We start from the raw sequence: 20,905 nt of genomic DNA, 5'->3' as shown, positions 1-20,905 counted from the left end.
TGCAATTTTTATAATTTATAAAATTTTAAATTAATAATAATAAAATTAGGCTTTTAACTTTTAAAATGATAAAAAAATTAATTTAATTTTTTAAAAATTATAAATATATAAATTATTAAAAGAATAAAATTATATTTTATTATTATAAAAATATATAATTTAATTTCGATCCAAGAAATTTTTAGAGTTGGTCCCTATGTAAAAGAATTAATGGAAAAACAACAGCAAAAATTAGTGAAGATATAGAGAATAAATAATAATGAGATATATATAATTAGTGATCACAAGAGGATGAAGAAGAAGACTGAAATTGATAGTGTTTATCAACAGCAATGGAAACATCCCAAATGCAACTAAGACCTTTTGGGATAATCACAAGATCTCCTGCTCCAAACTCTACAATCTCAGCCGTTGATGTTGATAATGAGGCTTTTGGGTAAGATGAAGATGGAGAAGCACTTTCTTCCTTTCTTTCTTCTTCGGTTTGCTGTTATTAATGACAATCACATGATTTAAACCATCTCTTTTTTCTAATTAGGAGTTAAATATTTTCAAATCTCATTACCAAAACAGCAATATTCAAATCTAATTTATACGTGGGGTTAGGCTGAGCACACTTTGCATTTACCCTCCTCATTATTATCATTTGACTTAATTGCCCTTCTTTGAGATTTTCAAAATAATTTATATATGTTGAATTTTTATTAAATTCAATTTAATTATATTAAATTTTAGTTTAATTGATATGGGTATTGTTGTTTTGCGGGATCAAATACATTGAAAGTATTATAAAAATTATGATGAATATAATCCGAACCTGTTGAGAATGTTCAAAACAAAATTCATGGTAAAGTTAGTGCAAAAACTATATTTTAAATTATTATTTAAATGAAATTTTAATTTAGTTTGATAAGATTTGAATTCTTAATGAAAAGGATTTTATTAATTTTAATTTATACGAATATATATATCCATACTCTTATTATTTATTAAAGTAAAATATTTTAAATACTTAAAAAAAGCAATAACATCCTACATTTAGATTACCATGACACATGGCATAAAATAATTGGTTAAAAGATTGATGTTAAACTAAAGGATCTTGGAAATACCGACACTATGACACACAGCTGTGTCAGTCAGGTCCACTTTAGTTGAATGAATCCATTATCCGAAACTGCCGATGCCGCACGTGCACTTCCACGTGTAAACATCATCTTACTCCAAACTCTATTGTACCATTTTTATATATTTTACCCAAAGTTAATTCCACCAGAAATTCTCAATACATCTCCGAATTTTAAATTATTTTAATAAAAATAAAATATTACTGCATAACAAGTATAGTATAATTAAATAAAAAAAACGATGATTTTAAAAAAATTTCAAAAATTTTCGAGACCAACATTTTTACAAACTAATTTTTTATAATATTCAAATTTTTAATTTTTAATTTTAAATTATCTTAAATAATTTTTGGAAATCAAAAGTGACCCGTTCGAAAGTCTAACTATAATAAACCAAAAACGAAGAAAAGTTTTGAAACTAAACAACAACAACAAACTTGCCGCTTTTATTTACAGGCATCAAAGCAAAGAACAACACTCTCACTAGCTGTTATTTGTATTAAATATTACATTCATAACCTATGGTGACTATATTTCTTCAACACTGTAATTGACATTGAAACCAAAAACAAAAAAACATTTCTACATTGGCTTTCTTCTCTGTCTCTGGTTTTGTTTCTTGTTACCTTGGAGCTGTAAATTATGAATGAAACTTGAACTTAGCTTAGAACCGGAAAAAGCATAAGACCAGGGGCGAAACCAAAAATTTTGTTTAGAGAGGTCGAAATAAGATTATAAAATTAAAGGGACGAGAGCTACAAAAAATTGTATTAAAAATGCTAAAATTAAATTATCAATTTTTCAAAAGGGCTAAAAATTATAATTTTTTTATTCAATCGAAAATAAAATAAAAAACCCAAATTGAAAAGGGCATAAAAAGCACCTTTGGCTACACCCCTGATAAGACCAGAAAAGTATGAATATATGCATTCGTACCTAATCCAGTTGCCTCAGATTTCCTCATGATCCTAAGCCTTTTCACTGAAGTAAGGAACATCCTGAATCAAAACCCGAGAACATGCACGATGAGTGTCAAGAGATGATGACTTTATTCTGAAGTAACTGATCAATGGTTTATGTAACGCTAAACCCTAAACCGAAAACTTTATTTATATCACATGTATGTATGTATATTTGTTTTTAAATAAAATTAAACGTATAAACGTAGTGGAAACTCTCAGGGATTTACGTTTTGGTTTTCGGTCCAGGCAATAAGAGCAGAAGTTCATTTTAGAAATACCGGAGACATGGAAATAATTAATATGTAAAGTGACATGCATTATTGAAATTATACGTACTCCCAAGGAACATCTCCAACAAGCATCCAGTCACCTTCCTTGTCCTCGTAAGTAAGCACGAAATCGGATGATCCATCCAGCAGTTTCGAGCGTCTTGTCATCCTGTTCAACATATCAAGCTGCAGCGCCGTTGATCCTAATCACAAAAATTAATGCAAACCTTCATAAAAAGAGAAACACGCTTCGATGATCTTCTACTAGGTTTAATATTTCCTATTTTGACACAATGCTCAAGCAAATACAAAAAGGGATGGTTTTGCATTTATCGGTTTTGCTAAATTTCATTTATCACTTACATGGTCATCATATAGACCCAGACATCTGCATGGTCAATAATCAATATAAATTAGGAAAGCTTACCAGATGGATTGACACTTGGGGCGGTTTCGAGAAACATATCTTCCAACGTTTTCGCTAACTTTTCATACGATTCATGGGCATTCAGATCGACCTTCCTTCCTATTGGGGTTCCATCCATATTCACCTTCACAAACGTGGATTTCTTCATCTTAGTGTTACCATTGTTACGATAGCCGCCGATGGTGCTGTTCTCGACCATCGAGGTCTCCTTTTTGCGGTTCTCCATTGTCAGCACTTTTGCTTGATTAACCATGCTATTCATTCTATAAGCTCTGATAGGAGGCCACCCCACGACTTGACTGTTTCAAATTCAAAGAAAATTAATAGTTCAAGCAGCAGAACTCGAATAGGTATGTTTAATAGAAAGAAAAGCGATTAGCTACTCATGAGGTACCGAAAAGATACTGAAGTATAATTGTACACATTAAACAGTCTTGATGGCATTGATAGTGCCATTTAGGGCTTGATATAAACCGGTTTGCTGCTTAAAATTTGGTTCAAGAACTTGAGAATTTGATCAATTATATATTTCAGGGACAATCACCTATTTTATGCTTTACAAGTTGGCAATACAACACCTAAGATCCAATCCATTACATTTCTGTCTATTTTCAATACACTTACATTTGCCATTCATATATGTTGGACCGACATGTTAATCGAAAGCAGGACACCCGAAAGAGGGGCAGAGGGAGATGAACAATCAAACAATTCAAAGCTAATTATAGAATTAACAAGATCTACCAGCATTTATATCTTCAAAATAAGTAGAAACACTAAATAGCTAGGTTACTCGGATTTAGGTATAAAGGTACGTGTCCAACACGGGTATGTTCGATTTTCCTAACTTTTTCCATGTATATGGTAGATCCTTGAAGTAACAGGCACACAAAAAAGCATGAATACTTTGATAAAAAAGAAAAGTCAGAGCAACATAGTTCACTAACACGATCCCGTCTCGACAAGAGTGGAAAGGATTCAAATCTATACATAAATAATCATTTTAAGGAACACGTTTAAGCCTAACTGGAAGATTCTAGTTTTCTCTCCTTTCCTAATTCTCTATCCCCTGATCTTAACTAAGTAGTATTATAGAGTTAAGGAAAACATATGCAAGACACAATTCACATATATATAACATTAAGAACATAAGCGGTGAAAACATCATGGAAAGCCCTTATACTAGAAGTCAGATTGCAATTTACCCCCTACTAAAAAGTATGCACTTTAGTCCCGTTAAATCAAATAGCAAATTGACTCTTTTTGTCTTGAAGAGCAAATTAGTTTTTTGTTAAATATTTCATCATTGTCAAATTGATGGTTAAAAACTGATATAGTGACAATGACAATGTGGTGTGCCACGTATATCTGAAATAGTTTTTAATATTAATAGTTTTTAATAGTAGAAATGAATGTCATTTTTAATAGAGAATGAAGAGTTTATTCATGATCTAATATGATCTAATATATAGGGACTAAATTTTCTATTTTTTAAGTAAGACAGCAAAATACTATAGGACAGTTGCCTCCTACCGAACATAAGCATATTCAGGGACATGATTAATGGAATGAACCCCAAAAACTTAATTACATGAAAATATGGAATCACAAATCAAGCTTAAAACTGAAGCAATATACCTAGATCCGTTAGCAGCAACAGCCACAGATTCAGCAGTTCTCTTGGTCCCAGCTGTGACACTAGCTTTGCTTAAAGATGGTGAGGATGATGATGACGATGAAGATGATGATGGAGAAGGGAAATCTTTAGCAGTCAAAATCCTAGCATATGGACCACCTTTGGAAACATGATGCATCTTGAAACCACCGCCTTGGCGGCCGCCGCCACCACCACCACCACCGAGGCTCAAACCAAGACCCAACTCCAACCCAGACTCATCCGGGCACGAAGAATCTTCAGAAGACACCACCATGTTCTCGTCCCTTGACACTGTAGACATTGACCCACTTTCAGAACCGCCGCCGCCACCACCTTGCATTTAAAACTGAACCCCCAGGTCCTAGGTTCAAAGAGGAGAAGAAAAATGATCAAATGGAAGTAAAAGGTTGTATATGGGATTTTTGCAGGCAGAGAGAAATGGGAAAACCAAAAAGAAGATTTGTGAGAGGAAATTGAAAACGAAAGGAAATAATAATAGAGGAGTGGTAGTGAAGAAGGAGAAAAATGGAAAAAGGTTGGTTGGGAAGGTGATTTTGGTTTACCAAGGTGCTGGTTCTGCTATTTGTTTGGGTCCCTACCTTGTCTGGCTTTCATATTCGTCATTAGTGTGTGTTTTTTTAATTAAAAAATAAAATAAATAAATTACACCTAATATTATTAAATTATTAATAAATTTATATTTTTGTTATTAAACTTTAAACAATATGATCATTAAACTATTTGAAAATTTTCACTTAACTTATTGAACTATTTGAAAATTATTACTCACTAAAGTACGGTGGATCAATATCCATTGTCAAGTAGAAGAACATATTTTAGATCAAAGTTAATTTGACAGTTAGTGTCGAAAATAAAAAAAAAACTAATTAAATTTTGGTTTGTTGATTTGGACGTTCAAAACTATTTCACAAAAAAAAATTGAACCATGGAAGAGAATGGAAAAGAGAATTTCCGATTAGTGTAGATAGTGTGAACAGATAATACCATACAATAACAATTTTAACAGCTTAATAACTTAAACCAAAACTTTCAAATAATTTAATGATCATTTTATAACTTTTTGAAGTTGAGTGACCAAAAATAGATATGATTTAGAATTAATTTGTTCATAGGTCGAGCCAAACCACAATCCAGCTCATATATATTTTTATAATTAATTATTTTTAAACCTTATTTTAACCTAACCTTTAAATAACTATAATTATATTTAAAGAATAAAGCTACTAAAAAAATCATTTATCAAAAAAAATTAAGGAAAAAGAACACATAATATAACAACAAAATGTTAATAAATGATTCTAGCAGGCTTTGATGGCATTTATTATATAAATTTGGGATAATCTTCTTGGGAAATGGGAGTGTCTCTGTTTTATACAAATTAATGTTGGATAAGATTAACAAACTAATTAATTAAAAATTTCATGATTTTCTTTCCTTTTTCGTATTTTTAATTATTTCCCTTTTGAATTTGTGCACTTCGATTAATTTAAACCTATGTTTGCATATATATAAAATTGAGTTTAAAATAAATTGAGTGGTTTTCGATTTTTTAAGTCTTCAAAATGTTGTTGAGAGAAAGTTTTGTCGTAAAAATATAATACATCAAATAATTTTTAGAAAAATAAGGTGATGTTTAAAACTTTTAGAAATATAAAATCTATTTTATTGAGATCCGTCACGTTAGATGACCGGTTTAGTATATATAGTACGTATCGCGTTTCATAATTCTTTTTAAATAATTGAATTATTACGTGTAAACTTTCTGTAAATTTATCTTGCATTGTCATGTGTCAACTTCTTATGAAACCATTAATGTTTCAAGAATTAAACTTGTGGACAAATCGATCATACCACTAATTTTTGATCCAATTGATTTAAATTAAATAAATTATTAATAAATATCATAAAATTATAAATTTCGGTTCAATTAACTTTTAATCCATTTCAATCGTTCCATACTGATGAGTCAACTAATTCTTTTGCCTTATTTCGGATCAATACACCAACTTGTTTCTAATGAGATGGATCAATCCGGTTTAGTTCACATTATTTTTTAAAAAAGATTTATTTTACTATTATTTTAATAATGCAAGACCAAAAGGAGAAAAACGGTAAAGCACAGTTAGTGGGTGGACCCATTCAGTGCAAGCGAACCAAACGACAAGCCGACAAGAGTGGGCCCAAACATCACAAGGATGACACGTCAGACCTTGGAGCCCATCACCACAATGTCGGAACCACCTCAAAAACATGAAAAATGTAAAATTTTGCTTTTAGTCCATGAACTATGTTTCAATCACAGATTTAATCCTTATAATCTATTTTAGTCATCTTTTATTCCTGAATTTTTTGAATTTTAAAATTTTTGTTTCAAATCAAATGCTAGTTTTTAAATCTATTAAGCTAAATTATACGATAAAATTACTATAGAGGCTCTTATATTAGGAGCTGAATTGTATTTTACTCTCTCTACTTAAAAAACGGGTAAGTTAATCACTATACATTAGATCAAAGAGCAAAATAATCCTTTTAAAAATTCCATTCATTTCTACGGTTAAAAACAGTTCTATGTACATTAAAATGAGGTACATGTGACATGTCACATATAATTTTTTAATTATTTTGTTAACCATGTCAACTTTTAGCAATAGGAATTGATAAAATTCTTAATAAAAATGATCAATTTACTCTTTAATATAATGTACAGAGATAAATTTATTCATTTTTTAACTAAAGGGACAGTATGCAATCTGGCTCATAATATAGGAGATTTCGTATAGTATTTTTAAAATCATATGCAAGTAACATATTATCACTAAAATTGACCAAAATTAAAGTATAAAGCTAAATCCGTAACTTACCCAGGTACTAATAACAGAATTTTACCAAATTAGTAAGTAAAACACACGGATTTTGAATGAAATGATAAAAAAACATTGACAGCTCGACATATCATTAACATTAGACCCACCCGCAACAAATCAAAACCCTTCATTCCCTCCACTTCCTCTTTTTTTTTTTTTATAAACAAGGTTTCAGTTCCGATTACTATAATGTTTTCAGGTCCGAATAATATTTTTATATATATAAAATCAGAGGAACAATCATAAACACACATGTTTTGCTTGTTTTTTTTATTTTTTGAGGGCGGCGTGGCTTTTTGTCTGATATTGGACGGTTTGGGGGCCAGGAGACAAGATAGAATCCACGGTTTTTCTATATTTTTTTCCTTTTCAGGTAAATTACACCAAGGTGATTAAACTATCAATAAAATTATATTTTAGTCACTCAACTTTAAAAATTTATAAAAGGATCATTAAATTATTTGAAAATTTTCACTCCAGTCAGTAGGTTGTTAAAATCGCTGTTGCAGACTTTCTCTATTCACAATATATACATCAATCAAAAGCTATCATTCTCCTTCTCTTTTAAATATTTTTGAACGTCACAAATCTATGAACTAAAATCTAAATAATTTTCTTCTTTGATCTCAAACACTAACATCAAAAAATTAACCAAGTGACTTAAATAAAAACATTTAAAAAGTTCAGGGACTTACATGGAAATTTTTGAATAGTCAAAAGTTAAGTGACCAAAATATAAACTTACTAAAAGTTCAGTGACCTAGAGTGCAATTTATCAGTTTGTTTCTTATTAATAATTTTTTAATATTTAAATTATGAAATTGCCGGTTGGAAGAGTGGGACCCAGTTGATAAGATCCGATACAGCTGAATCATTATATCTTTCCACGCCCTATTCTGCTGGTTAGCTGACACGTCACAGCTTTAACTCTCTAATTATGACATCTGTAATTTAGAAGATAAATACAAAATAAAAACTGTAAAAAACCCGTAATGAATGCCACGCATTTTGATAATGACTAAGTTTGATAATGACTAAGTTCTATAGTACACCTCTAGAGTCGAATGAAATAAAAAAGGTTACAAAAATATTTAAATAATAATTATTGATAAAATAATAAAAATATAATTGACAAAATAATGTTACAAGTAATAAATTATCTATATATAGCCCTTTTAATATATAATTTCTGTTTTAAAACTTTTATAGTTTAATAATTTTTAAACGGATGAAGATTAATGCTCTTTATTGCACATCCCTAGAATTTCGGGTGTTTTATATAATTTGTAAGTGAATTTTCTCTTTAGATTTATTCTGAATAATTTTTAGTTGAATTAGTGGGCTTTCTCTTTTGTTTTATTATAGTTAAGTGGTTAATTTAAACTGTGTTACTGGTTGAGTAATGATTATGATTGAAAATATTATTGTATTTAGAATTTAAAAATAAAAAATCTTTTTGAACCAAAAATTAAAAAATATAAATTATATACAAATGTTAACCCACGAAAGAAATTATCTAAATTTATAAATTTAGAATATGGTTATAATATAAATTTAATATAAACTTTAATCAAGAGAATTCAGTTTTCAAATTTTCCCTCCGGTGACCATATATATATATATATTTGTTCTTTTTTCTAATAAAATTGTGAAGTCTTGATGAAGGTGATTTTCTCACTTTTGAAAATGATTTCATTTTGTTTTCAAAGGTCATAAATAACGATATTTTTTTTTGTCTAACCCCATACTCTTTTTTATTATTAAAAACAATAAAATAAGAATCACAAGCTCTATAGATTAAGCCGAAGGCAGAAGGTAGAAAATTTTTATAGGGATCAAAATGCAATTTCATCATTATACTACTTTATAATTCTATAATTTCTAAAGGACTTGATTGCTATTTTACTGTTTTTCGGGCCAAGGATCCTACCCGTACCTGGCGCCAGCCCTGGCCGAAATCTGATTCCTAAAACAAAAATGCTGACATAAACGATTTAAGCATTTTGAAATGCTTCATATTGTTTGAAGGATTGCCAGATGAACTAACCATCTCTGCAATTCAAATCACAAACAAACCATATAACCAGAATATCAAGATTAACATTTCTTACAAAAGGAATGAATTTTAATCCTACAAAAGCAGAGATACCTCACAAGAAAAATTAACTAAGTCTTCTGTTCTTCATGCTTTAAACTTCAAAAGAAAGGGACCTTGTAAAGCATACCACCATTTCGAGACCAAATTAAAGGACCTTAAAACAACTATATTTTAAAGATACAATAGAACCCAGTGCCTACTAGCTTTTCTTTATCCTTATTATTCACCCATAATCGAAGTTCAAGAAAAAAAAAATGTAAAGGGTCCTTTTCTGATTTTCTGGTCTCAAAGGGTCAACCCAGTTCACCAATCTTAAAAAGCATTGGTTTAGACCACGTGTACCGGGGACTCTTTGGTCCTATAATGCCTTTAAGGTTTGATACTTGATAATATCCATTACTTTGTCTCCACTACTCTTAAAAGTAAACAAATCATCTTCAATAAGTCTTCTTCAAGACTAGGGTCCAAACTCTCTAATTCTCTATCAGCCATGATGTTTAAATAAGTTGGTGAGGCACTATGAGTTAAGATTACCTCGTGTTTTAAGCCACAACCACGTATACAAAGAAAATAGTTCCCAGAATCCATCTCAAACTAATACTTTGGTTTTTTTCTTTTAAATCTTTTATATTTGCCAAGATTTGGACCACCATCCTCATCTACATATGATGCTTCATCAGTTCTTATTGTTGCACCTATTGCCTAATTTCATTTCACTCTGCTGCGCTACATGCCTACACCTGCATCTTATGTCTAGAGTTACAAGCAAGTTAACCAAGAAGCAGATGCTGAAGCAAGATATGTAAACATAGTAAGGCTCTGCTTGGTACGAAAGAAGGAAAGAAGTGAGGATGGAAATTTTGTTAATCTAATGGTTAAGCTATAGAGTAGGAAGGTGGTCATGCATCTTAACCATTTGATTGACAAATTTTCCATCTTCACTTCTTTCAGTCTGCATTCCAAGAAAAGCCTAAGACTTTCTTTCCTAAACCTCTTTAGTCTAAGGTTTACACTTTAAAAGTCGTTTTGAGCTTGTGACATGAATAAATAATCATATGAGCTACAAGAGAAAACTTCTAGAATACTAACATCCCTCACTAGGGCAAATTATGTTCAGTGATTTTGAAATTTCTCCTCCGTTGATAATTTGATCCCCAAAATTGCATTTCACATGGCCATAGGTGAAACTGCCAAAAGAGTGTTGAAAGCTTATGTTGTAGTTACCAAATATTCCCTATTGACTTGATGCCAAAGATTAGGAAAAATAAAGACATGAAGCACTCGGTGAAATAGCAGCATTTTTTGGCAGAAGGATTTTTAGCCTACTAAACAGTAAAAGATTAGCATGCTCCTGGACAGCATATAATCTGTGTCCTGATCCCAATCTCCAATGACCAAAACTTGAACTAAGAGGTTCTACTGCAAGAGTACTCTCAGAAGACCCTATATTACATTCTTTACCACACTGAACCTTTAGAAATAAACTTTTATAAGAAAGGGATCACATTCCTTAAGTTCAACAAAGACGGTATTCTCCTCATCCTTGCTTGTGACGTTTATTTTTCCTGTCTAACAACCAACAATACAACTAGAAAACAAACACCCTCAAATTCTCTCGGAATAATTAGTTCAACAACGAATCTAACAACTCAAATCCATTAAGAACTTAATAACTCCAAGTTTTCTTTATGACATATTATGAAGCACCAACTTCAAATTGAAAGTCAAAAGAACTGATGTATTTTAATTTTCATGGTATCAGAAATAGCCATAACAAAGCTAAAACTCTAACTACCTTGGTGCACCTAATCCCATATCCTAATGGTTCATGATTCTTGAAATTCTAGAACTAGTTGAAGCATATCAGAATCATCGGGAGAACTACAAAATCGAGGGTGTGGTGAGCTTCCAATAATTCTTGACCCTACTCCAACTCCCAAGTCCCAACTACTTATCAATAAAGATAATGGTCAACACCAGAGTGAAATTCATAAAAAAGGATCAATACTGAAAGAGAACATTTCCAAGATACAAGTGCGGACTCTTCAAACATCAATGCATGCCATGTATACTCAACTGCTGCAATGTAATCTAACAATATTCAATGCAAAGCGATCAAGTAATAGCATTTGACTATTTCAGTAAATCTTTGGTTAATCAAGATGCAACCAAGAAAAGATCATTCCATAATCATTTGGTTCTCATTCAAAAGTAGCAAAAATGAAAACTCCTAAATTTCGAGTACTTTATTACAACAATATCAAAGACAACACAGTTTCACTTGAAATTCATAAGCAAAAACTTGATAAAACCAAGTCCAACAACGCCATTCCACAAGAAATTCAAACTTGAAACACCAAAAAAGAAGTAAAATCTTGAATTCCTTAACTACATCTAAAACTCATACATGATCGAAAGGTTACTGTAACTCAAGGGGAACGGCCTAAAACAGGCAAAAAATTGATGAAACAACAAGCTCTGACCTGAAATGACCCAATCGGACTTGATCACTTACTGACGGACGCAGTAGGCGGGGCACCAAGGAGACTAGCTTGCTGTAGCTCAAGCTCATTGAGCTGCTGCTCACGGTCCATCTCGATGATCAAAGGGACAGCTAAGATCAAGAAAGTTGTTCCGGCGATCCAAGCAGCCTTTCCGGTGCTACGGAGGAGCTTCTTGGAGACGAAAGCGGCGTCGCACGCGGCTTGCTTACCACGAGAAACGAGAGGGGAGGAAGTGATCCTGGCGAGGATGTTGGATTCCGGCTTGGCGGCAGACCGCCTCTCGGGTAGGGAAACTCCGCCGCGTTTGGGTTGAGCCGCCATGGTTTATATTACGAAATGGAAGAGGGTTTTTGAAACTGATTCTTGAGGACGGAGTATAACGGAGAAATTTGACAGCTTCAGTATTGAAACCACTTCACGCTCAAGGTGGGCTCAACACTAGCGTTTTCGTCACGCGCTTTTATAACATAGCCAATGGGTTAAATTCTGCAAATAGTCCCTGTACTATACATAATTTGTGGATTTAGTCTTCATATTTTAATTTGGTTATTTTACCTGTATTTTCTAAATTTTAAAATTTTGATTGGCAGTGTTAAATACATTAAGTTATGCTATTTTTAAAATTTAATGTGGAAAAAATGATATATATATGTAATACTATTATCACCTTGCTATTTCTATGTGTGAATTAAAAATTCTAATTAATTGATTTAACCGTAATAATTTATGTCAAGATTGAAATTCTAAAATTTGAAAAATATAATGACTAAAAATAATTCAATTGTAGAACATTGATTGAATTTTGTTATACCCCTACTACAGCACAACACGTGACAAGCTGTCGAATGGTCCATGGTGACCCTCCACAACTCTTGCCAGCTAGCCTTGAGATGGTCTATTGTGCACCGCTTATTGGGACCACCTAAATGTAACCATTTTGTACTATCCCAAGAACAAAGGTACCACGCAATACACATGACGGCAACTAACCTGTAATGGTAATGACACTTGGCCAACCCACACAACCCTGTAATACATTGTATAAACCATCACGCGACACTGCAAGATGACCAATGACCCCATATATAAGCTAGACTGCACGAGGGATGGGAGATCGACTTCTCTCCCTGGTAACTCTTACACAACAACCTTAGAGTATTCTCATTCTCTCTTTGCATCAATTTTTCGCTTGACATAGGTGAATCAACACTTCCCTTCAACATCTTCTCATCCTTGTTGATAACTCGTACCAACAAATCTACAATTTTACGCATAATACATGCTTAATAACATAGTTTAACTAGAGTCAAGATTGAAATTTTAAAATTTTAAAAGTATAATAATTAAAATTGATCAATTTAAAAAAGTACAAAATTAAATTTCTTAAAATTAAAATTAAAATATAGTGACTAAATCCATAACTTAAGCATACTACAGGGACTAATAGTAGATTTTGACCTTGTCATTTTGTTCTTCAAAAGGAAAAAATAATTATCGTATTTTTCGTTTTTTTTTTCTCAAAAACCCAAAAATTGCCCTATGTTTTCCAATTTTTTACCTTTCGAACGCTAAGGTCACTCTCACACCGAAAATTTCTGGTATGATTTTCTGGTCTACGATTCTTTCCTTTTCTTTCTCGTTCTCACTTTCAGTGTTTTTTTTTCCCCATATTTTTCTGTCAAAGTTTTTGTTCCCGTTACATTTGAATCCGAGGCTTTAATTTTTTTTTCTCAGCTTAGTGCATTGGTTTTTGATAAATTCTTGGCTTAACTTCTGTTTGTCTGATGGGAAAATGTCGTCTAGAAAAACTTTTTCCTCATAAGCAATGAATTGAACTGTACGGTATTCGGTAATGCAGTACGCTCGCTGAAACGAAGTTGTTTGATCTCTGAAACGACACTAAAAGAAAGAAAAAGAAGAAATTAGAAAGCCAAACTTTGAGCTTCTCTAGAAACGTTAAAGATGATTTTCCTTTCAAAGAAAATCAGATTAGACGAAAGTACTAGGCTCATGTAATGTGCTTAAATTTTCCTAGGATGTGAAAATTTTATTTATTAAAAAAAAAAAAAAAAACTCATTCCTGCGGTGTTTTCTGTCTTAGATTTAGATTAATTTAATCTTCAAGGGTTTTTTCTTGCTAAGGTAAAAAAATGAATTGGTTGATCTTTTTTGCTTGTGTAATCATGAAGGCTTTAGCTTTAGGTTTCTTACTTGAACTTGAATGATCTTGAGTGTGTAATTGTATTAATTGAAGTTATATGATGATCTTTATTTTTAGGTTATTGTTTAGTTCTCTTAATTTAGTTGTAGACATTAGAAGTTAAAAATGTTTAGTTTAGTGGTGTTTGCAATCCTGGAATGAGACAGACTGTTCTTGCCTACCTTCTTTGGCCAAAATGGAGAAATGTAGGTAAAAATAGCGGTGTTTGCAAGCCTGCAAAAGTGATAGCTGATAAAGCATCATGGCACCAAACCCCAGAGTTGTGCAAGCCTTCCGCACGATGAAGGAAATAGGAATTAGCGAGGAAAAAGTGAAACCAGTATTGAAGAAGCTTCTAAAGCTGTATGACAAAAATTGGGAGCTAATTGAATCAGAGAATTATAGAGTTCTTGCTGATGCTATCTTTGAGGAGGAGGACAGCAAGGTACATTTTCCTTTATAATATATTTTAGTTCAAGATCAACTTTCATTTCTTGATGTCTTTGATATTATTCTTGCTTTTCAGGTGTCAGAACCTAAAAAAAGCACTGCACATGATGTACGTGACTCACCTCTCTAACTTATGCTGGTTCTGCAGAATTTTTTTTCCTTCTTCTCATCATCCATCTCCGTCAACTGATATGTTTTGATTTTCTTACCTAGCAGGAGGACATTGACGAAGAAGGTTCCACACCTGTTGAGCTTGTTCGCCCCTTAAAAAGAGCACGATTGAAAAACCAAGAAGGGCTGGCCACTTGTTCTCATACAAATGGAAGCTCTAATGTTGCTGGAACTCTTTTAAAAGAGCCTAAAGTTGAGGAGAATGAAATACCTCCTGCTTCTTTACAACACCGGTCACTTCAGTCCAATGTTGGAAATATAAGGACAGAAATCATGCCTGCTTCACCTGGTCCTGTTTGCCCTCAGCCTCCCTCTCATGCTCCTGTTTCACCCCATCATAGTGGTAGGGATAAAGGAAAGCAGATTGTAGAACCTAGGCCTAACTACAAAGGAAAGGAACCTATGTCACCTCATGTTGCTTCCAAGGGAAAAGGCCCTGAGAGAGCATCTGTTGCCTTGCGTATTAAAGATCCAGCTCCTGAGCCTGGTATTATTCCTAACAATAGGGTCTCTGCTACTCAGGCACTAATTATACCCAAGGAAGAGCCCTTTACTGATGACATGCCACAGGATGAGGTTCCTCTTGCAGTTATTCAGCCAGGTAATTATTGTAATTCCCATATTAATGCCGTTTGCTTTCTTTTTCCTCCGTAATTCACTTTTCATTTCAAATCAATTTTTTATTAGCTCTGTGGCAATTCTCTAGCATCTAATTTAATTGAGTCCATTTTGATGTTATAAAGTTTGGTAATCTGTACTGTAAAATGGACATCCTTTTAATAGGATTGGTTACATGTTTCTTAAGTCATGAACCAGTGTTTAAAAACAGTGGAAATACCTTTTTAGGAGGTCACATTTTCAACACTTAATTCTTTTATGTGCAGCTTTTATTGGGTCCTGGTGTAGAAATATAATATTCATGGTTTGTTATCTATTCAGCTTTTCCAGTTTACTCAAAAATTACTTAAAAACTGAAAAGCATGGTCTGGAGTATGCCATGTAGCTGTATCTCCTATAAATTTTGGCATACAATTTAGACTGTATAGTTCTCAACCTATTACCTTGGCCGTACATAATCTCGGGTTGTTACACATTCAGGTTTCAGCTGATATCTACACTTGATAATTTAGACGTTTGGGATATGTTGAACCTGGCTTTATTAAAAAGAAAGAGAAATAAAGATGTGATGCATATATATGCTTTTCTCCGCATGTATATGCTTTTCTCCACAGACTAATGAATTTGCAGTTTGTACATGTTTCTACTTTTACATTTTGGTTTATACCATTGACAGACTAGGAGTTCAATGTACTTGCAAAATTTTGACTTGTATGATTTAATAGTTTGCATTTTAAATGCCTGTATATGTTGTTTTAGTGGTTACATGTCTGTGCTTAAAGAAATGATGAGTCTTGAACTGAATATCAATTAGTTCCGTCTAATTTATTAGTTATTGCTGTGTTGATCCTAATCTGTTGTATATAACTCCATTTTTTATATAGACAATCTGCTAACAGCATTTTAATTACAACATTGATGGATATTGAAATTGTAATGATGCTTATCTTGAGGAGTTGTTGCTTTTCCCTCTTTCTATTTTCTAACATTTTCAATCCTTTATTTATTTATTTATTTTACCATAACATTTTTTAATAGATTCATTAAGCGGAAGAGATTTTCCAATTGGGGATTTTTCAACTGAAAAATCAAATTGGCTGGAACCTCCAGAATCCTTGCATGCAGCTGAAATTGCAGGTTCTAGTGCTTCAGCTTCAGGAAGTGAGAGACATACCAGCTGCGAGCATGCTACTGTTCCTGATGAAATTCCTTCTATCCTAGAGATTGCCTCATCACAATTGGGAGAGGTGACGATTTCTCTAAGTTACAATTCTGCTCTTGGAGGGCCAAATTTCCAATTGCCTAGTATAGATGAACTAAGAGGACTGATGGAGCTGAGATGTCTCCAGTCTTATAAACTCATTGACCCAAATTTTGATGTTATCAAAATTCTGACTGATATGTGTGAGTGCATCTCGGAATTGGCAACTAATTCTTCTAATCAATCGCAGGAAGGTAATGAGATGCCAGCTCTTGACGTATTGAAGAAATCTCCTTCAAGAGGTGATGCTGAGAAAAATAAGGAAAATGGTTGTTGTGAGGCAGCTATGATGTTAAATGAATCTTTCGATAATCACTGCTCTGGTAATGGATTTGTTGACAATGTTGGGAGGAAGGAATTGGTGGTAGCTCCACAGCATCATCTTACATCTAATGAATTAAGGCGTGTTCTTGATGCAAGTGACATAACCAAGGGAGAAGAAAATTTTGAAATTTCATGGGTAAATGAAATTAATAAAGAGTTTCCTACACCGTTTCAATATATATCAGACAATTTGGTATTTCAAAATGCCCATGTTAGTTTTTCTCTTTCTCGGATTGGAGATGAAAGATGTTGTCCTACATGTCTCGGGGATTGTCTCTTGTCCCAGAAGCCTTGTGTATGTGCTTGTCAAGCTGGGGGAAAATTTGCTTATACCCCGGAAGGTGTTATTAAGGAAGACTTCTTAGAAGAGTGTATCTCTATGACTCGTGATCCTCAAAAACAATGTCTTCTTAATTGCACAGAGTGCCCTCTTGAGAGATCAAAAGCGGATGACTTTCCGGAGCCTTGTAAGGGTCACTTACAGAGAAAAGTAATCAAAGAGTGTTGGATCAAATGTGGGTGCAATAAGCAGTGTGGCAATCGGGTGGTGCAGAGAGGTGTAAATTATAAATTGCAGGTTTGGTTCATCCTAGTCTTGTACATTTTCTGGTCCTTGTTATCTTAGGTTGCTTTTCAGGTTTAGGCATTTACTTTTGAATTTGCTTTTTTGTGAGAGTGTTTTACATGACTAGTTTTCTCTGAATGCTAGGTGTTTCTGACACCTGATGGAAAAGGTTGGGGCCTGAGAACTCTCGAGAATCTCCCCAAAGGAGCTTTTGTTTGTGAGTTTGTTGGAGAAATACTCACCATCCCTGAGTTTTATGCAAGGAACAGGGAGAAACATACATCTCCAGTCCTGCTGGATGCTTACTGGGGGTTGAAGGGAGTTCCTAAGGATGAAGAGGCCCTCTGCTTGGATGCAACATGTTATGGAAATGTTGCTAGGTTTATCAATCATAGGTAATCGTATGTATGCATGTAGTATCTTAGACTTTCTGTGCCCTTATTTTCTTAAGTGTTCTTCAAAAACCTTCAATTGCTTATTTGCTTGTGCATCTGTTTCCATGTTGTGTATTTTTGTGGCATTGGTAACAGATTTTGTTGACATTAAAAAGGTTCATCCGTAGTGTAAGCAGGGAGATGGGAAAATATTTTCGGGGTACAAACATTAGATGAAATATTAGACTGGTTACCTGCAACATTGACTAAATTTCCACGATCAAGGTTTTTGTTTCAATTACCATTGTGGTTAAGGCACATGATGACAAATGCATTTGAAGAAATATCTGAGCACCTTGGCCTAAACTAATATTTTAAAATATCTGATTTTTTGTCCCCTTATATTGCTAGATGTTTAGATGCAAACTTGATTGAGATTCCTGTTGAAGTGGAGACTCCAGATCTTCATTACTATCATGTACGAAATACCGGTTTCTTTCACCCTCATTGTCGTATTGTTTTGCTGGCTTAAATTCTTTTCAATAGCAAGTCTAATTGAGCATGTACTGCGTGCAGCTAGCCTTCTTTACAACAAGAGAGGTTCATGCGCTTGAAGAGCTGACTTGGGTGAGTGATTAGCTATATTATTCAGAAGCTTGTAGTTTATATATGTTGCATTTTATAAGGTTAGTGATTAGATTCTTGAAGTTGCCCAAGAAGAGTTCAGCTTTTAATTTATTTCTCTTATATTCGACTGTTATCCATATCAACTCCTTCCTGTGTTACTTCCATTTGGTGATAGCTTGCCTCCTTATCTACAAGGGAGTTATATGCTTGGGTTTTGACCTGAGAATGTTTCTACAAGTTAATTATAGTTTTTTTTGGGTTCCATAAGTTATAATGTGTGGCATTTAAAGGATATTCAGAGATTTGTGTGACTGTCCAGCACACCACGCACCATAGACAAAGACTGTATCGTACTCGTTGAATTTTATGGTCTTTAACACATACATCCAATAAAACATGTTCAAGTGAGTATGACTGCTCATTTATCCTTATTTGTTAATCATAATTCGTACTTAGTGTCATTTTATGTTCTGAAAATCATGCAATGGTTTATTGCAATGAAGTAGGAAAATAAGTTTATTTTCTTACCAAGACTACATTCTGCTATTCTTGAACCATGCACGATGATCTAATAATCTCTATTTTCTGTATTTTATAAATTATGATGCATGATATACATATATGCCTTTTCCTTGTTTTCTGTAACATTAATATGGTTAATTATTCTGGCTCTAATGCATTCTTTTATGGCATATGTATGCATGAGAATTCTCATAGATTGAAGATCCCATGCATTTTGTGATGCAGGACTATGGTATCGACTTTGATGATCTCGACCATCATGTTAAGACATTCCAGTGCAGATGTGGCAGTAAATTTTGCCGGAACATGAAACGTTCAATTAGTAAGTAATTATATCATGTTTTAACCATTCAAAACTACCACAATATCCGTGCACTAAATTTTGAAAAATTGATAACCTTTCATGTGCTTACCTCCTCTTGGAATACAATTGAACGAAATTGTATTCTTTTCACTCAATCTTAGAATTAGAGATGCATTTTACTGGATAATTTTTTTTGGTGTAGGTAATTGTAATTGTCAATGCAAAGAGTAAGTTAAATGTAAATGGAATGTTGATATTAGCTAGCTATGAAATAGCCAGCAATCTCCATGAGTACATACTTTCATGACATTGGTATGGTTACTAAGGGTCTTCTTTTATCCGGTGCAGGGTCCAAGTCTGCGACGAGATGAGCTGATTTTTGGTCTGGAAATGTTTTGCCATCGTCGGTTTACAATGCCCCCCCCCCAAAAAAAAAAAAACCCCTCTGATTAATTTGGCGAAAAAAATATATACCAAACTGCTTTGTTTTTAAACGGTTAAACTGATTGCAGCTTCATGTAGTCATTAGTTCTTTCTCCAGCCAGTTTTTTTTTCTAAACCTGTACATTCTGGCTCGAAACCCGAAAATGACTTCAACTTAGAATAATTCAAATTAGAATTCAAAATTACTCAAACATGACATAGCTTGGAAACCTAACAAATCCAAAATTGAAATCAAAATGCTGACAAAAAAAAAAAACTAACCTGAACATGAAAATTGAAGTACATATATGTTAGGAGCCCATTGATGAAACATATTGCACGCATTTACCTGCCAGACATCGACTCCTTGTTGTGAAGTCTCGATAGGAATTTTGCTATTAATCCTTAAACAATACGTAAGTTATTTCTCATTTGTGCGTTGGTGTGTAAAGGTTGATCTTAATTTCTGGTGATATACCAACAAAAAAGTTTTGTTCAGACTAATGATAGTTCTAGTACCATATTAAACTCTCAATAATTGAGCAAAGAAAAAATCACTATTAGATCAACAAAAGAGGAAAACTCTCTAGGAAGGAATGAATCAAAAGAAACTTGAAAGAGAAAATAATATGTAACTTAGGGGTGTAACGATCGAGTCAAGCTTGAATTCTGTCAAACTCGAACTTGACTCGAAATTTGAAACTTGATATTCGATTTAAGCTTGATTGAACATTTATTTTAAAGCTCTAGCTCGGCTTGAATATAATTGAACTATTCGAGCTCAAGCTCAACTCAATAATTAAGTTTAAGGTTAATAATATATATTAAGGGTAATAATATATTTTAATAATATAAAAATATTACTAAGCTGGAATTTGGCTCGATCGATAGCTTGAGCTCCTATAATTGCAGAATCAAGTTTAAATTTTTTTCGAATTAAACTGGGAATAATTTACGAATACCAATGTCTCATTTACACTACAATGTAAAAAATGAAACTGAAAGCTGAAACCAGTTGATTATGTCAATTACTATTATAGATAAACTTAGTCATAGCTTAGTGAACAATTAAATACTAATTGCTAATAACAAACTAACAGATAATAGTTGTAATAGCTGGTTGATTTGACCATGTGC

General features: G+C 33.0%; 3 protein-coding genes and 1 long non-coding RNA gene across 29 annotated transcripts; 1 reads left to right on the top strand and 3 right to left on the bottom strand.

The window, feature by feature from the left end:
* Positions 1 to 1,546: 1,546 nt before the first annotated feature.
* On the bottom strand, positions 1,547 to 4,949 carry LOC107942159 (auxin-responsive protein IAA11-like). The gene is made up of 5 exons (NM_001327463.2): positions 4,424 to 4,949; positions 2,786 to 3,084; positions 2,426 to 2,561; positions 2,064 to 2,125; positions 1,547 to 1,760 (listed from the first exon to the last, which is right to left on the bottom strand). The coding sequence occupies exons 1-5, from the start codon at positions 4,780 to 4,782 to the stop codon at positions 1,750 to 1,752; spliced, it is 867 nt and encodes a 288-aa protein (NP_001314392.2). The 5' UTR covers positions 4,783 to 4,949; the 3' UTR covers positions 1,547 to 1,749.
* A 6,697-nt stretch (positions 4,950 to 11,646) lies between these two features.
* On the bottom strand, positions 11,647 to 12,367 carry LOC107942152 (mitochondrial import receptor subunit TOM9-2). The gene has a single exon (XM_016875792.2). The coding sequence runs from the start codon at positions 12,248 to 12,250 to the stop codon at positions 11,933 to 11,935; it is 318 nt and encodes a 105-aa protein (XP_016731281.1). The 5' UTR covers positions 12,251 to 12,367; the 3' UTR covers positions 11,647 to 11,932.
* A 1,027-nt stretch (positions 12,368 to 13,394) lies between these two features.
* Positions 13,395 to 19,980, top strand: LOC107942156 (histone-lysine N-methyltransferase SUVR4). Of its 26 annotated transcripts, none has more exons than XM_041098741.1 (11): positions 13,395 to 13,527; positions 14,340 to 14,574; positions 14,656 to 14,688; positions 14,796 to 15,351; positions 16,407 to 16,615; positions 16,820 to 17,530; positions 17,663 to 17,913; positions 18,304 to 18,370; positions 18,469 to 18,519; positions 19,267 to 19,363; positions 19,694 to 19,980. In XM_041098741.1, exons 2-11 carry the CDS (start codon positions 14,392 to 14,394, stop codon positions 19,714 to 19,716), a joined length of 2,181 nt encoding a protein of 726 aa, XP_040954675.1. In that variant the 5' UTR covers positions 13,395 to 13,527; positions 14,340 to 14,391; the 3' UTR covers positions 19,717 to 19,980. The 26 variants fall into 26 exon arrangements, with proteins under 26 accessions (XP_040954675.1, XP_040954670.1, XP_040954672.1 ...); XM_041098736.1 differs by having other exon boundaries at positions 19,237 to 19,363; XM_041098738.1 differs by having other exon boundaries at positions 14,793 to 15,351.
* LOC121219935 (uncharacterized) lies at positions 19,763 to 20,244 on the bottom strand. Its single transcript, XR_005916982.1, has 2 exons — positions 20,051 to 20,244; positions 19,763 to 19,914 (listed from the first exon to the last, which is right to left on the bottom strand). It is a non-coding gene; the product is annotated as an uncharacterized lncRNA (long non-coding RNA).
* Positions 20,245 to 20,905: the final 661 nt, after the last annotated feature.

Source organism: Gossypium hirsutum, chromosome D08, assembly GCF_007990345.1.
Source record: "Gossypium hirsutum isolate 1008001.06 chromosome D08, Gossypium_hirsutum_v2.1, whole genome shotgun sequence".
Classification (NCBI taxonomy): domain Eukaryota; kingdom Viridiplantae; phylum Streptophyta; class Magnoliopsida; order Malvales; family Malvaceae; genus Gossypium; species Gossypium hirsutum.
Note: the sequence above shows the minus strand (reverse complement) of the source record. Positions and strands in the feature narration are given on the sequence as shown.

What these genes read in the sequence shown, in the direction of transcription:
- LOC107942159 (NM_001327463.2), bottom strand. Translation starts at nt 4,782, where the DNA reads ATGCAAGGTGGTGGCGGCGGCGGTTCTGAAAGTGGGTCAATGTCTACA. An exon ending in GTTGCTGCTAACGGATCTAG is followed by an intron (nt 3,085 to 4,423) that starts GTATATTGCTTC and finishes AATTTGAAACAG; the next exon opens with TCAAGTCGTGGGGTGGCCTC. An exon ending in CCCAAGTGTCAATCCATCTG is followed by an intron (nt 2,562 to 2,785) that starts GTAAGCTTTCCT and finishes TTTTGTGATTAG; the next exon opens with GATCAACGGCGCTGCAGCTT.
- LOC107942152 (XM_016875792.2), bottom strand. Translation starts at nt 12,250, where the DNA reads ATGGCGGCTCAACCCAAACGCGGCGGAGTTTCCCTACCCGAGAGGCGG.
- LOC107942156 (XM_041098722.1), top strand. Translation starts at nt 14,392, where the DNA reads ATGGCACCAAACCCCAGAGTTGTGCAAGCCTTCCGCACGATGAAGGAA. An exon ending in TCTTGCAGTTATTCAGCCAG is followed by an intron (nt 15,352 to 16,406) that starts GTAATTATTGTA and finishes ATTTTTTAATAG; the next exon opens with ATTCATTAAGCGGAAGAGAT. An exon ending in CAGATCTTCATTACTATCAT is followed by an intron (nt 18,371 to 18,468) that starts GTACGAAATACC and finishes TACTGCGTGCAG; the next exon opens with CTAGCCTTCTTTACAACAAG.